The 14,914-nt window shown below is 39.2% G+C and overlaps 1 protein-coding gene across 4 annotated transcripts in view; it reads left to right on the forward strand.

Annotated features, from left to right (window-relative positions):
- Positions 1-1,057: 1,057 nt before the first annotated feature.
- rreb1a (ras responsive element binding protein 1a) overlaps positions 1,058-14,914 on the forward strand; it is a 100,941-nt gene continuing 87,084 nt past the window's right edge. For 3 of the 4 annotated variants that reach the window (XM_049565757.1, XM_049565753.1, XM_049565755.1), the window contains exon 1: positions 1,058-1,644. Coding sequence is in view for 2 of the 4 variants with exons in the window: in XM_049565753.1 (XP_049421710.1) it covers positions 1,605-1,644 (40 nt within the window). In the remaining 2 variants the exon portion in view is untranslated. The remainder of the gene's footprint in view (positions 1,645-14,914) is intronic. The other variant, XM_049565756.1, reaches the window with a different exon arrangement.

A 14,914-nucleotide genomic window follows, 5' to 3' on the forward strand; every position in this document is an offset into this window, starting at 1 on the left:
TTTAAGATATTTAGATGGAATTACCTTACTTTTTCCAAATTATAAATGTAGTCTGACTAAGTAACTAAGTGTAACTTTACTTTTAATGATTATTAATCATGTAACATGGACATACTTGTCAGCTGTTTTATATTTATACACTGGACTCCCTTTAAAATAAGTAAGAAACGATTTTTTTTACTGTTTTTGAAAGACAATTTACTCATATGACTACAGTGCAGTTTTATTTACAGTTAGAGGTGGGTGGAAACATGATTAGTTATATTTATTTATAAACAAATAGTTATTTCCCAAAAATATTTAGTTATCAGACAGGAACTACATTATTTTTTTAAGGCATTTGAACATAAAACGATGAATCTCTTTACTTTTTGAAGGCACTGTCGTTTCACTAAACATTATGACGTTTTGGTTTTGCAGAAATGTATACATAATTTAATAAGTTCTCATTCTAATAAAATTTAGAAGCCTTCGTGGCCTCATTAAGTGTGAAAACTAAATCCTGACTTTTCCAGCTCCTCTATAGAATTACCACCCCCTCCACCCCTAAAAACACTGACGGTTGACATCCTCGCTTCCTCCCCAAAGCTCGCGATATCTCCCTCCGTCCACGCTCCGTCTTCCTCTTAAAACTCGCGATAGGTACGTTGAGCCGTCTTTTCACTGACTGCAGCGCGGATGGTTTCTTATCTTTTAGCACCTTAAACTCTATGTGAAATGATAAAACAGACGTTTGAAGCGCGTTTTGGTACAGAGTGATCCGGCTGAGAGGAAAGACAGTAACTTTTTCTGGTATGGTACAGTGATGGAGTGGAGTTAAAGTTGCGGATAAATCAACTTTAAGGTGATATTTTTAGATGATAACTTGCCAAAAGTTACATTATAACTCTTGTAAGTGTGTCGTGTAGTCACTGAGGGTGGATCTTTGTTGCGCAAAGTGGTGACAGATATATAAAAGTAAGAGAAAATGCTGGAGCTTTTGATGAAATGCGATCGTTTTATTTTCCTTTAGGGTGATCAACAAAGTGGATTTACTTTGTCCTCCATCGCTGCTGCCGGGCTCGTTACAGAGAGGACAGGAGAAGTAATGCGGTAACGTGTATCTGTGCGTAAAGACAGAGATGCTTGGTGGCCACGTCCCCTTGGAGACTGGAGAGACAACACGTGATGAGCTTTACTTATCAGGTTTAGAGGGAGAGAGACACTGAGACACGCCGAGGGAGAGAGAGAACACGGCCGGGAGCCCGGGGAGGAATTAAAAAAAGAAAACTACTAAACATTTTTCCTCTCGACGACTCTTTTCCTCGAGTCTTTTTGCTCTTTTTTTCCTCCGGGAGAGGAGAGAGGAAAAGCACAGGAGGAGGAGGAGGTGGAGGAGGGAGGGGAGGAGGAGGAGGGAGGAGGAGAAGCCGGAGTAAAGTTTGTCCAAGTTTGCACATCCCTTCGGAAACGCCATTTTGATTCCTCTCCTCTCCGGAGCAAGTTTGCAGCCTCTCTTTCTTTCTCCCTTCTTTTTATTTCTTCATCTCCCCTTCATCATCCACCATCACCGCCGTTCATCATCATCATCATCGCCCCCCACCACCATCATCATCCTCGCCACGATGTCTCGGCGCAAGCAGCCCAACCCCAACAAAGTCAAGCGTAAGTCTTCTTTTTTTTTTACCCTCTCCATCGTTACATTTTGGTGCTCTTCTGCCTTCGTGTGCTCGCTATGATCGATGTTTGACATGTTGGGGGAAGTTTGGACTCTTTGGAGCTGTTAAAGTAAAGTTTGAGTTGAGATGTGGACACGGGGAGGGAGGGAGAAGAGTTTTTCTCTCTCCTCTCCGTGTTGCTTCCTAGTTTGATGCGCATCCAAGCGGTGGAATTCAACCCCACGTCTCTTCCTCATTCAGCTAATTATCGCAAACGACTTGTTTTGTGACTTTTATGTTGCAACTTTATCCCCCCGCGTGCACGTTTCGGGGCTGTTATGTGGTGTTTTTTGCCCTCGCGGGGGAGGGTGGCAGGAGAGGGGGGGGGTGGGGGGGGTTCAAAGTCTGCTCGCCGCCGGAGTCGAGCATCCATATCTCGGTTGCACTTTGGTCGGAGACTCGCTGCTAGTGGCCATGTGTAAAGCTACCAGACACCAGCAACAAGCTGGAAGCAACCAGCAGAGGCGCTTCCTGCTTGCGCTTTCAAAATAAAACCACCTGTTGATGAGCCGAGAAATTTAGCTTTTATCTACTGAGTGAGTGACTTTGAGTGACCTTGTTGTGCATTAACTTGATGTTTATCCGAGATGATATCTGATGGTGCATGTTTTTAGAAATGTAGAACATATGCAGAAAATGATACAGGGAGTTTGATTCTTGTGGGACATGTTCCTTTGTGGTTAGCTAATACAATGCCATATCTTTTCAGAGGAGCAGCTGCTTTATAATGCGCCAGCAAAACAATTTATAATGAGTAAAAGTCAACAATAAGGTGTAAAAACAAATGTGTACAATGCAAGAAACTAGTAGATGGTTTCCCCACCATGATTATCATCACTTCACTTGTGTACAGACTGTTGTGAAATGGTTATTTATTGTCTTAATAATGGCAGTGTACATGAATAAACATTGGTGTAGATAAAATGCTAACTGCCATCTGTTAGCTTAGAAAAAACTTGATTAAATAAATGATTAGATAAATAAGTGTGGAAAATAAATAGAAAATAGAATAGAAAAAAAACCAAATCGCTGTAGTCAGGATGCTAACTTTTATCTGTCAGTTTAGGACAAAAGTCCTTAAACAGACTAATAAATATTGCTACATTTTATTTATTTGTTGTGTGATTGAGTTTATACTCACATTGTTTGAATAGTTTGATTCACATTGTTGTTTTTTTTTTTTTTTTTTTTTACAACTTATATATTGAAATTGTGGAACAAACATACCATATGTAACGATAATGCACCCAAGTACATTTTGAACAAAATTAATGAAAGATGTAAGTATATTCAGGGAAGTTCAGGAAAAGTATTAATACAAGTTAAGTAAAATTTAAATGTATGGATAAACAGATAAATAAATAAATATTGCAGTAGCCAAAATGCTAGTTATTACCTGGTGGCTTGGGCAATTGTTATAAAATCAGTCAAAAAAGGATCATTTGCTGATTTAAGTACATACCTTTTTGTCTTACTAATTTGTATTTGTCAATTAAAGCCTACCTAGACAAAAACGATACGGTTAAAAAAGTTAAATTTGGCGTTTTAATCCTAAAATTCGAAACTGAGGCCTCAGTTTTATTTTGAAGGGCAAGTTGCCCCGTTTCCGCTCGCGTTCTGGCTGACCGCCGTGAGCTCGACGCCGCTGCTGTGACCTTGCACAGATACATTTAGCCACAAACAGACCCTTGTTCATTTATAAACTGCGTCAACGAGGCAACGAGCTGGTTCAACATCGCCCGGTTGCTCGACGTGTGTCAAGTTTAGTTGCCGTTTGGCGACTTTACTCCGTGTTTCGGAGACTTTTTTTCCGCCGTCTCCGGTTACGCGCAGCCAGCAGCAGCAGCAGCAGCACCGACGTGACGCCTGTTGCATCCTCCTCCCTCCTCCTCCTCCTCCCCCCGCCTTAGCCTCTCTTCTCTCTCTTTCGACATCATCCGCCGCGTTAACTTCCATTTTAAACATCAGCTCATTCTGACACGTGAGGCTGTTTTCAGCCTCAAACTGGCGACTTTATTTTCAATCTATGATCAAAATCTGGTTTACTGACAAGCAGGTTTTCACATACAAGGAGTTTGTTTTGCACTATGGCTGCATATCATTAACATATTAAGAGAAATCGACATTAGTATGTAATACTTTATGTTTTTGTTGTTATTTATTCCCTCTTTGGTTCTAGGCAAACAAAGAAATCTTCATTAGTATACAAAAATAACTGAACTGCTTAAAAGTTATTCAGTCCTTCACTACACTACTTTTGAATGAGCACAAATTCAGCCATACACATTTATAAAAGACCCCTTAAAATAAACTTCTTTCACATGAAAAATATCTTTTTTAAAATAACTGCTTCAAAAGATTTTCTACTACATATAATACATCATAATTCCCTCTCTAATATCTGTTTTATATAATTATATTAAATGCCAACAAATTTCTCCCCGAAACAGTCATATATACTCAAGTTTCCTGTCATAAATAAATTTTACGAGATTACATTTGAACACATCGTGAACATGTTATAATTTACCTTTGCAAAAAAGTCATTTGTACTGAGGAGAGCTGAACATGTAACTCAACGCAGCCTCCAACAGCAGTAAGTTCTGGCCACCAGGGTTGCAGCAGTGTTTCGGTTTCAAAGTATACCGTTATTAAAAAATTGACTGTGTACATTATTTTGTATATGACAGGGATACTCAAACTTCTCTGCTCAGGGGCCACATTTTCCAGGGGGCAGGGGCCCGTCAATAATAAAGTTTAGTGATTAAGAAGAATAAATGAATAAATAATTAGACACGATTTGTTGTTGATATTGTGGTATTATCAGGAAAACAATAGGGTGTGTCCTCTGACGTGTCAATAGGGAGTTTACTGCATCCTTTCATCCCAACGACGTCCTGGTGAAGATCTCACATGTTGTTTTTCCCATGATGATGGGATGCTATTAGTTTCTAGCCCTGTTTTTTAGCCTGCGTAAAATTGTTGTGACATAATAGAAAATGTAAGTTATATTAACAATGCAGTTGCATTTGCAGACAACATGGATGTAGTATGTTGCTTTATACACGTGAGGTAGTTAGATTTGACAATATATACAGCGTGCTTATATTCATATTGACAGTAATGATATTAACTTTGTGTATAAACTATCAAAATATATAATTTACAGGTGGATGTCTGGTGTTGTTCCTCTTTAGTTGGTATGTTTCTGTCTGTACATTGAGAGCAATGCAGAAATTCCTTCCGTATGTTCACACATACTCAGTCTGTAAAGGTGATTCAGATTTTAAGCAGCTCCTTAGCGTCGTCGTCTTTTTTTTTTCTCCTCGGTGGAGGATGCTGGAGCTGTTGATTATAATAATGTAGTTTTACTGTGCCACAGAGACTTTGTTATCAGTTCTGCAGGTCAATGATTGATGGATGGGGTTTGGTTTGGAGAGGAGATGATGAGTTGTTTCTTCGCTCTGTCTCAGAGGTTGAACTGGTTAGATAATGGTTGCTAAGGTACTCTCTCTCTCTCAGGTCTCTCTACCTCCCTGCTGAGGAACTTTAACCAAGTTTAACCTAGAAAATCCTCCTGACATTCATTATGTTTTAGACTTTTTAGTGCATTTGTAGTCATCAATAGAGAGTTCATAGTAACTTTGAACCCCACAGTATCCTAAAGCATGGATTTGAAATGGCTTAATATGGCAGTTTAATGATGGTCTGTGGTGAATTAAGCATGCTTAAGGCAGTTTTTACTCATGTGTTTAGACTTCTATGTTATAACAGGAACTTTTAGTGAAGTTTGGGGACATCATTGTGACTGTACCAAACTCTCTGATATTTTATGTTGCCCCCACAGCACTTCTATAGGAATGTTAGGTGTACTTATGACATAAGTCTTAGACTTATAATGGGAGTTAAGGGTAAATTATGCATGCCTTATGGTAGTTTTTATAGTATAATATCAAAACAGGGAGTTTAAGTGTGACTGTAGTCAGTAATAGTGTGGTCATAGTAAATTTGAACCCTTCAGTATCTATATTAAGGAGTTTGAAGTGAAGTTATGGCAGTTAATGTGAGTCTATGGAAAATTTAGCATGCTTTAAGACAGTTTTTACTAATATAATATCAAAACAGGGACTTTAGGTGCATTTGTAGTCATCAATAGTGAATTTATAGTAACTTTGAACCCAACAGTATTGAAATATAGGAGTTTGAAGTGTATTTATGGCAATTAAATGGGAGTTAATGGTAACTTTAGCACGCTTTAAGGCAAATTTTACTTTTAGGTTTGTTCTTTAATATTAAACCAGGGACTTGAAGTGCATTTGTAGTAATTTTCAGTGAGTTATTGAATCTTTGAATGCCACAGTATTGGTATGCATGGGGTTGAAGTATATTAATGGGAGTTAATGGTAAATATAGTATGCTTGATGGCAATTTTTACTCTTGTAATAAAAAACAGGGACTTACGTGCATTTTGGGAACATCCTTGTGATTGCACCTCACTTCGTGGTATCTATTGCTCCTGTAACACTCCCACAGGAGTTGTGCATTTATGTATTATACGTGAATCATTATATGTACATCTGTCCTTGCATTTTTACGTATTTAAAAAAAGTTCCTATATTGTGTGTGCTTCTGCAAAAGGCCCTGAAGCAACAAATAGAGTATTTTGAATTGAATTGAAATTGAATCTAAGGGGACTTTAAGGCCCTTAAATATTGTGATGTTTCTATAAGGATTTCAACTGTATTTTTTCTGCATGATGGTGACTTTATCATGACTTTATGGTATCTGCAACTCATTAACTTTCATAGTGCTCTTAAGAACCTGTTTGCACTAAATAGCAGGTTTATTGTGACTTTATCATGCTTTTTGTATTTTTTCATAACTTCAAATGTGTTTGTGACCCTCTGTCCTGCCTTTGTGGATAAACATATTTTAACTTTAAATTTTATGCTAAAACTTTAATATTTGGATTTATGTTGTATATATGCAGCTCAGGAATATGTTTGTAGTACTTATGTGGTGTTGTACCTCTTATATTCTTTGAGTATTTCCACAGTATAGTGCATATTTTATCCACAACAGAGAATGTGGCATTCTACTACTAGGCTAGGCCTGTATCATGTTTTCTGGTGGCATATGCTGCTCAATAGAGAGGGTGTAGCTGCTTTATGGTACTTTTTTCTTGTTGTACGGTCATGTTAATATCCTTAAAGTAACTTGTTGCATCCTTAGTGCTTACTGGTGGCAGCCACTTCCTGCTATGTATCTAAATGACGCAGCTCCTTCAGCCTGTTGGATGTTTTTGCAGATGAAGTTGGAGTTTTTCTAAGATGATAAACCAAATCTTCTTGCTGTTTTTGGTCCTCTCCTCCTCCTCCTGACAGAAGAGGAGGAGGAGGTAGGAGGAGGAGAGATCCGGATGAGCAGTTAGCATTCCATTACGAAATTCAACACTGAGGCCGAGCTGGGCCCTCGGCGACAGGCGCAGATCTCTCTCTCTCTCACGGAGAGACGCTTTCTCACTCAGGGGGAAATTATAACTCGCCCTTCCACTCCTCAACTCCTCATTTCTTGGTTTTTAAATGGAGATGTGTGTGTGCTGAGTGTGTGAGGAAGGGAGTGAGGGAGGAAAGGAGGAATGAATCAAAACATCAAAGTGAAAATCTGCTGAATTCCTCGGGAGCTTCAGCGCTAAAGCGTCTTCCATCTTTGTGTCGTGGCAACAGGAAAGGATGCTGTGAATATATAATGTGCGTGTGTGTCTGTGAGACCCTCCATACTTCCCATTAACCCTCTAAACGCTCCAGTTTGTAGCTCTGGTTCATTCACAAAATGACAACAAAAGTGGCTGTTTGTTTTTTTGTCAAAGCTTATTCTTCTGTGGTAGAGGACATTTTAAAATGCTGACGGCTGATGATGTAGTCGATGATGTGTCCTGCTCACTCACTCACACACAAACACACACACACGCACGTACACAAAGAGTGTCTTGTGTGCAACGGGGCATCCTCCATTGTGAGTGCTTGCTTTTTTTTTTTGTGGGAACTGAAGCCACACATACGCACACACACATAGAGATACTCGCACACACCCACACAATGACACACACACACACACACACATACACACACAGCCTGCAGTTACAGTCATGTAAAGGCATGATGTAGCATGAAGGGAGGGATGCTTGTTTTTCTGTACAGGTGATAAAAGGCGGAGAAGGAGTGAATCTTACTGACTGTGACTTCACTTCCTCGTTGTGTCACATCATCACTGATTCTTAATGTAGAAGTCGTGTTGAGTGTAGTCTGATGCATTCATATTTTAATGAACTTTAAGTTTTTAGGTGTAAGTGTTGTGTTCTGTAGTGTGCTGATGATTAATCACTGACAAATCTCCTCTGTCAGTTTGCTCATGTGTGTTGCCTGAAACACCATAAACAGGAATAAGATACCATGAAATAAGTTCTTTACTTGAAAGACAAAATGCAGTTATTCTCAGTCTTAAAAATGCATAAATGTTCAGGTTGAATATAATTTCAACACAGCTTATGAAATTACAACTACTACTTTTTTTTTTTTAAGAAATGAAAACTTAACTGCTCTGTTGCAAGTTACCCAGTCACCAGAATAAAGTTGCCATTGTACATTTCTGCAAACCATGGTTACATTTCATTTGCATGTTATTATGAAGGGGATATGTTGGAACTTAATGTTTAATGATGCTGTGGTTAATGTGTGGTTATGTTTAGGCACAAAACCTAAGTCTTTAAAAAAAAAAAAAAGAAAAAAGAAAAAAAGGCATGTTTGGTGCCTTTAAAGCTGACAGAACAGAAATGACTCACTAGATTACAACCAGTTTTGTTTGTTGGTCTTGAATGGTGGTCTGCAGCTTGACAGACATCTCACGTAGGTGACCAGCATCCCCTCCACCTTGTTTGAAACATAGACTGTGGATGGAGCCACTGTGACAATACCCACTGGTTTGTAGACTTATCCAGTCATTTTGGTTGTGACCATCCATCTTTTCTTTTTTTTTTTTTTTTTTGCACCAACTTCTTTCTTGGCTTCATCTTTCAGTCCTGAAAGTTACCGCTTGGTATGAAACTTACAAATGTTTTATTTAGTTTGCTCAGTCTGAAGAAGGGCACCTGTGGCCCGAAATGTCACTCCAGGATGGTGGAATAAATTCACCTAAAGGGAGCTGAAGTGTGCGGACTTTTCTTTGTCTTTTCAGTTTTATTCATTTAGTCCAGCACCTTTTTCATTTTTTGGATGTGTGCGACTGCTCTGTTTGTATTTATTTAGTTTTCAGAAACATACAGTGTCAACATTTTGTTCTGGCGACTGGGCTGTTGTAAGAGATGAGTCTGAAAAATCATGTAGTTGGCTAAATGAGTTATTTTTTTGGAATTTTTGGACAGTTGTTATATTTACCTTAATTTCAGCGTAAATTACTAAAGAGAAATACATAAAATAAATTATATCATGTACAAAATGTGTATAAAGACAGTGAAAAAACAATTTAAACATTATGTTTGTCCCACTTTTAGGAAATACTGAAACATTCTTTAACACGTTGACAACATTTTGATGAAATTAGAGATGTCAGTTTTGGTTCATTTTGCTTTCAATAGCCAAATACCCATTAACCGATAACTTACTGGTTAATTTTTAAGGGAAAAAAACAAGAAGTTTTGAAAAAACAAGAGGTCTTTCCTTTTAGTCTGGCGCTCCGTTGACTTAATGAGCTTGTGCACCACATTTCAAAGTGCTGTCCATGTAGAAGTGGTGAACTTGTAATGTTTGGTGATGTAAATGTTTTGCCTTTTTATTTTCTGTTAACTTTGATGACAGATAGCAGACTAGCTGAGTTAACATGCATTAACATGGTGCCCCCATAGCTCCACTGTTTAGCTAAGGTTAGCATTGGTCTGCAGTGCTCACCACCCAGGTTGGGTGGGAGCTTACATTAGCTGGCTAGTGATTACTGCTGGTAAAACCGTCCTTGCAGCAGGACATGCTGTAGCAGAAAACATTGTGCCCACCCTGCGCTCTCTCCCCAGCTTGCCCCGGTGAGTAAATGGCTTCATTTTGAGCTGCACAACCCCCTAAGCATTTTGAAAATATATTAGCACCAGTGCTAATTGTGCTACAGAGCTAACCATGATGCTAAAGGGGGTTGAGATGGCTTTATCAGCAGTAATTGCTAAATGAGAGCGCCATTAGCTAGCACCCACCTAACCTAGGTGGCACACAGTGCAGTAAACTGAAGAGTAGCAAAATGAACCTATAGACCGACATGTGTAAACTCTCAAAAATATTCTTGTCTAACAGATGAACAGTTAACTGTTGACATCCCTAGTTGAAATCACCACCTTTTATTGTTAACAATTCATTTATTTATTTATTTGTGGATTTTATTGTATTATGTCTTGTTATTAACTGAAGCTCTGTCAGTGTTTACAAAGTTGGTTCAGTTGAATATCTTCAGTTTTCCCTATAATAAAATGTACAGACATACATAGTTTGAGTAGGCCTACTAAAGATAATCACAGTAAACAGAAGAGTCGTAAATAAAATGAGTCAAAGTCCAAACAAAAAGAAGCAGGGCTCGACAGTGCGAGCGTTTCACTCGCATTTGCGACTAAAAATAGGTGTGTGCGAACTGTGAAAAATATTTAGGGGCACATGTGCGCATGAAAAAATCAGCAGAAGCAGCCTATATTTTTGTCAATAAAAAAATGTTGGAGGAACTCTAGTTGCCTTCCCTCTTCCCCGTGTGACACGGTTATGGGCGGTTTTCCAAGCCACTGTCGGCACAATGAATGTAAGTCCCACTGTCGGCAGTGTGGAAATAGCCTACCAAAGTGTGGAGGAGATGGACCGGGTGGATCTCTGGGGAAGCCTGCTCCATTCTCCCTGATGTTCCAATAATTTCAACTCTGAGCGCAGCGCTCGGGCGGGAAATCCGAGCGGTGCACGCCGCTTTGTCAGGTGTTGCTGCCCTCTCCATAGACAAACAATGGGACAGCCAGCACAAAGCGGTTTTACAGCTGATCATGTGTAGAGGCCTTAAGGGACCGTTCGCCACGGTACCGCTGCTGGGCAGGGTGGAAATAAAGCCCTTCTCACACAGAGCGCACAAAGCGCAGACCTCCGCCCACGAACCCATTCATTGTGTATGTGCTACCGTGGCGCAAGAGCGCACTGCTCTGCCGCCGAGCTGAGCAGCGTACGAGAGGGCCACGGCGTCTGCGCTCCGCCAGCCTGCGCTCCACCAGCCTGTGCTCGAATTGAAATTTTTTTAATTTCACCGCAACGTACTGTGACGACACCTTGGCGGCGCGCATCCAATAGCAGAGAAGAGCCTGAAGTAGACCCGGAAGCGGTCACCATGGAGCTGTAGCTCCTGAACGAGCCTGTACTCCCCCAAATCCTGTCCTCTGTGCCCTACCCCGCAGTGGGCGCCGCGAAAGCTCTGTGTGAAAGAGGCTTAAGTTCTGCAGAGTTTCAGAGGACCTGGAGAATGTTTTAGGATAGTAATAACATTATATAAGATAATCATATTGCAAAGATAACATATATAAGATAATAACTTTAAAGACAAAATTAAATTGCAATACTTTTTCAAAACTTGATGATTTTACCTTTCTGTACATTTTGTATACAAATTCATTAAATAATTTTGCTTGTAAATGTCTATTTGCATCACGTTTATTATGGAAAACACATTATTTGATGAATTTACATTGTGCCCCTAAAGTTCTCTGCGCTCCTTACTTTTTCAACTTAGGAGCACATGTGCTCCTTGGGAAAAAAGTTAGCGTCAAGCCCTGAGAAGAGATTTTTATTATTTTATTATTAAAATTAGAGCAAAATGCAACTTTTATTATAATCCCTAATATCAGTATTTGTGTTATCTGTGTTAGATAATTGCTCTGTGTGTGTGTGTGTGTGTGTGTGTGTGTGTGTTTGTGTTTTAACAGCATGAGTGAATGAGTTAGTTAGGCCTAATGGGGAGTTTCAGTGGGACGTTTGTGTCCATAGAGACTGAAGTGAAGCAGCTAATTAAAAGCTCTCCATCCTCCCTCTGAGACTGTTGTTGTCTCCACATTAACCTCCGTTTATCACTCACACACACTCCTCTCTATTGATTCCCACAGTTTCACTCACATGACGAGCCCTATTAGTCGAGTAGTTAACAGACGACTCAAAACAACAACCTGACAACCCTCTTTTGTCTCCTTTCATCTGCTTTAGTTTCTTTGACTTTTTGTCATCCTGCTGTTTTGAAAAGCTCTCATTTGGGATTTAACAGGTTAAATAAATATGTTTAAATTGCACTTATGGTCCTGAGTGAGAAAACCAAACTTTTCCTGCTTTCCTCTGTTGCACGATGTTTATGTCTTCTTCATTGTTCCATCTCAGGATGCAAACAAGCCTCATTGACTTCCACTGTAGGGCTACAACTAATATCATTCCCCAGCTGATTTTGTTTAATCAGTTACATCAAAATCATCAAAATGTGCAACTTAATTTTTCTTTTCCCCAAACTTTAATAAAGGGCTGTGATTAAGAATTACCTTCATTGTTGATTAATTTGCAGATTATACTCTCCAGTAATAGATTTTTTTGTGTAAAATGTCAGAAAATGGTGAAAAATGCATGTCACAGTGTCCCAGAGTTAATGGTGATGTCTTCAAATTACTTTTATTGTTTCACAAATGGTCCCAAAACCAAATAGACTCAATTTCCTGTCAAATAAATTGAAAATAACCAGCTAATATTCACATTTGACTGACTGGAAGCATTGGAATGGAATTATTTTTGCTAATCAATCATTAGTTGTCAGTCAGTTTTATGTTAATGAACATGTTGTTGTTGGCATGTCCTGGTTTCCATGTCACTGTGGATTGCCACACAAAAATTTGTGAGGTTTTTTAAGGCAACACAGACTCACCATCAGCTCCACGGAGGGGCTGATGTTACCACCTCTCTCTTTCTCCTCCTCCTGGTGTCTCTGTACCAGACCTCTATTTATAGACCCGCCTTTTTTAGATAAGATTATGTTCCATCCCCCGACCGGCCAGCTGACAGGAGGAGGAAGAGGAGGAGGGGTTAACATACAGTGTAGAAAGGTGTGGAGAGGAGGAGCAGCAGGAGGAGATGGGGTGAAAGTTGACTTCAGAAACACAGTGGAAACTGTAAGACTCACCTAACATGTTAGAAAATAACATTTTACAATGAGGCAGAAAGAGAATTTAAGACATTAGCATGCCACAGAAAGATATAAAAAAGATATAGCAGCAGTACACATTTTTTTTTATAACAGTGATCTAAAATGAAAAGTTTTACACATTTTAACGTTGCTCTTAATGCTTTAAAATGTGACTTTAAATCATGACTTTTGAATCACTTAATATGACTTCTTAGATAATAACCTGACTTTAACCTTTAAATTTTACTTCTAAGGTATTAAAACATGACTTTAGGTATTAAAATATGACGTCAAACTATAAAACATGTTTTAAGTTTTAAGATTTGCTGCTTTTCTTTGTCTTATTTGACAGAATAAGTTAAGTGTCTTTACTTCTGAGTTGAAGACATTACCCTGGGTTCTTGGGCTGGTAGTCAGTTGGGCGTACTGATGGTGTAAAACACAGAGCAGTCATCAAGGCGGAGGAACAACTAGTGTCTGATGTGGATGGGGGATGTTGGTGACAGTGTGGATGTAGACAGAGAGGTGTGGAGGAGGATAGAGGGTGGGGGATGGGTGGGAGTAGGTGGGTGGGGCAGTTTTAAAACAGTTTTTGTTAAATGACTAATAATTGATAACTGTTAGGAAACATGCTGAGTTGTACAAGATATTATGTATGGTAATTTTAACAGGAAGCAGTGTTGTAAACATTCCTCATGGCTGCAGAATTCGGTGAGTCAGTGTTTCAATTGATTTCATCAGAAAGATGCTCGCTGTGACTGAAGATGTGCAGGTGAGTCACAGGTGGAGCGGACTTGTTGGACGTGTGTAGCAGCTGGTTTGTGGTTGATAAATGATACATCTGCGCGTTGTGTTCAGGGACAGGGGAAAAAGATGATGCTTCATCCTTTCAGGCCAGAAAATGACAAACATTAACTATTTCTACTAACATTTAACTCTAAGAGCAACATGGGACACTGAAACCTTTCCTTCAGTAGGAGGGACACTTTTATGCCTCCAACACAAGACTATTCAGAAAAATATTGTTTTTTTTTTTGTTTTTTTTAAAAAGTGATAATTTGCAGATTAGATTTTGTTGCTAGCGGGTTAGCATGTTTACTGCAATCTATGTACTGCAAACTATGTGTTTGCATGCATATTTATTATGGATATAATGTCATATTATGAAGGAAGTTACTTTGCTAGAAGTCTTGTCTTTCTTAAAGTCAAGCCTTTGTTTCTCTTAAAACTTTAAAACGTCGTGATTCTCAGAATTTCTGCAGAAGTTGCAGAAACTCCACTGAAACTCGGCAGTGGGGACACTAATGTGCCACCAGGACATGACTTCATTCACATTCAATCATGTGCAGATTAGCACCTTTGTAGTTACAGTTTTGTCTGAAAACCCAGTAATATTCAGTTTAATGTAAGAAAATCAGAACATATTTACATCTCAGAGAGTGAAACCAGCTGATTTCTCCCATCTTTACTTAAAAAACGACTGTAATTGATTAGAGTCTGATGTCAACAGCAAATAACAACAGTGTTCTTCATGAAAACCAGCTGACGGCAGTGATGTGAAAACAGCAGATTGTAATATTTACTCACTCTAACTATAGCATATCCACTGCTATATAAAGACAGTGGTGTGTGTGTGTGTGTGTGTGTGTGTGTGTGTGTGTGTGTGTGTATATATATATATAACTGAGCTGTCTCTCCCCTAAATTTAAACCCAGCGAGGAGACCACAGCCAGTTCTGGTGGGCTCAGAGTGTGTGTTAGTGTGTGTGTGATAGTGTGTGTATATGGGAGGAGGCCCATCAGACGACATGCAAAACTCACTGTGTGTGTGTGTGTGTGTGTGTGTGTGTGTGTGTGTGTGTGTGTGTGTGTGTGTCCTACTTTAGCCTATTCATCCCACGTCTCACATTACAGCTCATCTTCTTCTGTCTCTCAGTCAGGACTCAGTGTTCAGGTTTGAGCGTTCACAAAGAAATCAATCAGTTTATTGGTTATCAGACA

Source organism: Epinephelus fuscoguttatus, linkage group LG21 (assembly GCF_011397635.1).
Source record: "Epinephelus fuscoguttatus linkage group LG21, E.fuscoguttatus.final_Chr_v1".
NCBI classification, from domain to species: Eukaryota; Metazoa; Chordata; class Actinopteri; order Perciformes; family Serranidae; genus Epinephelus; species Epinephelus fuscoguttatus.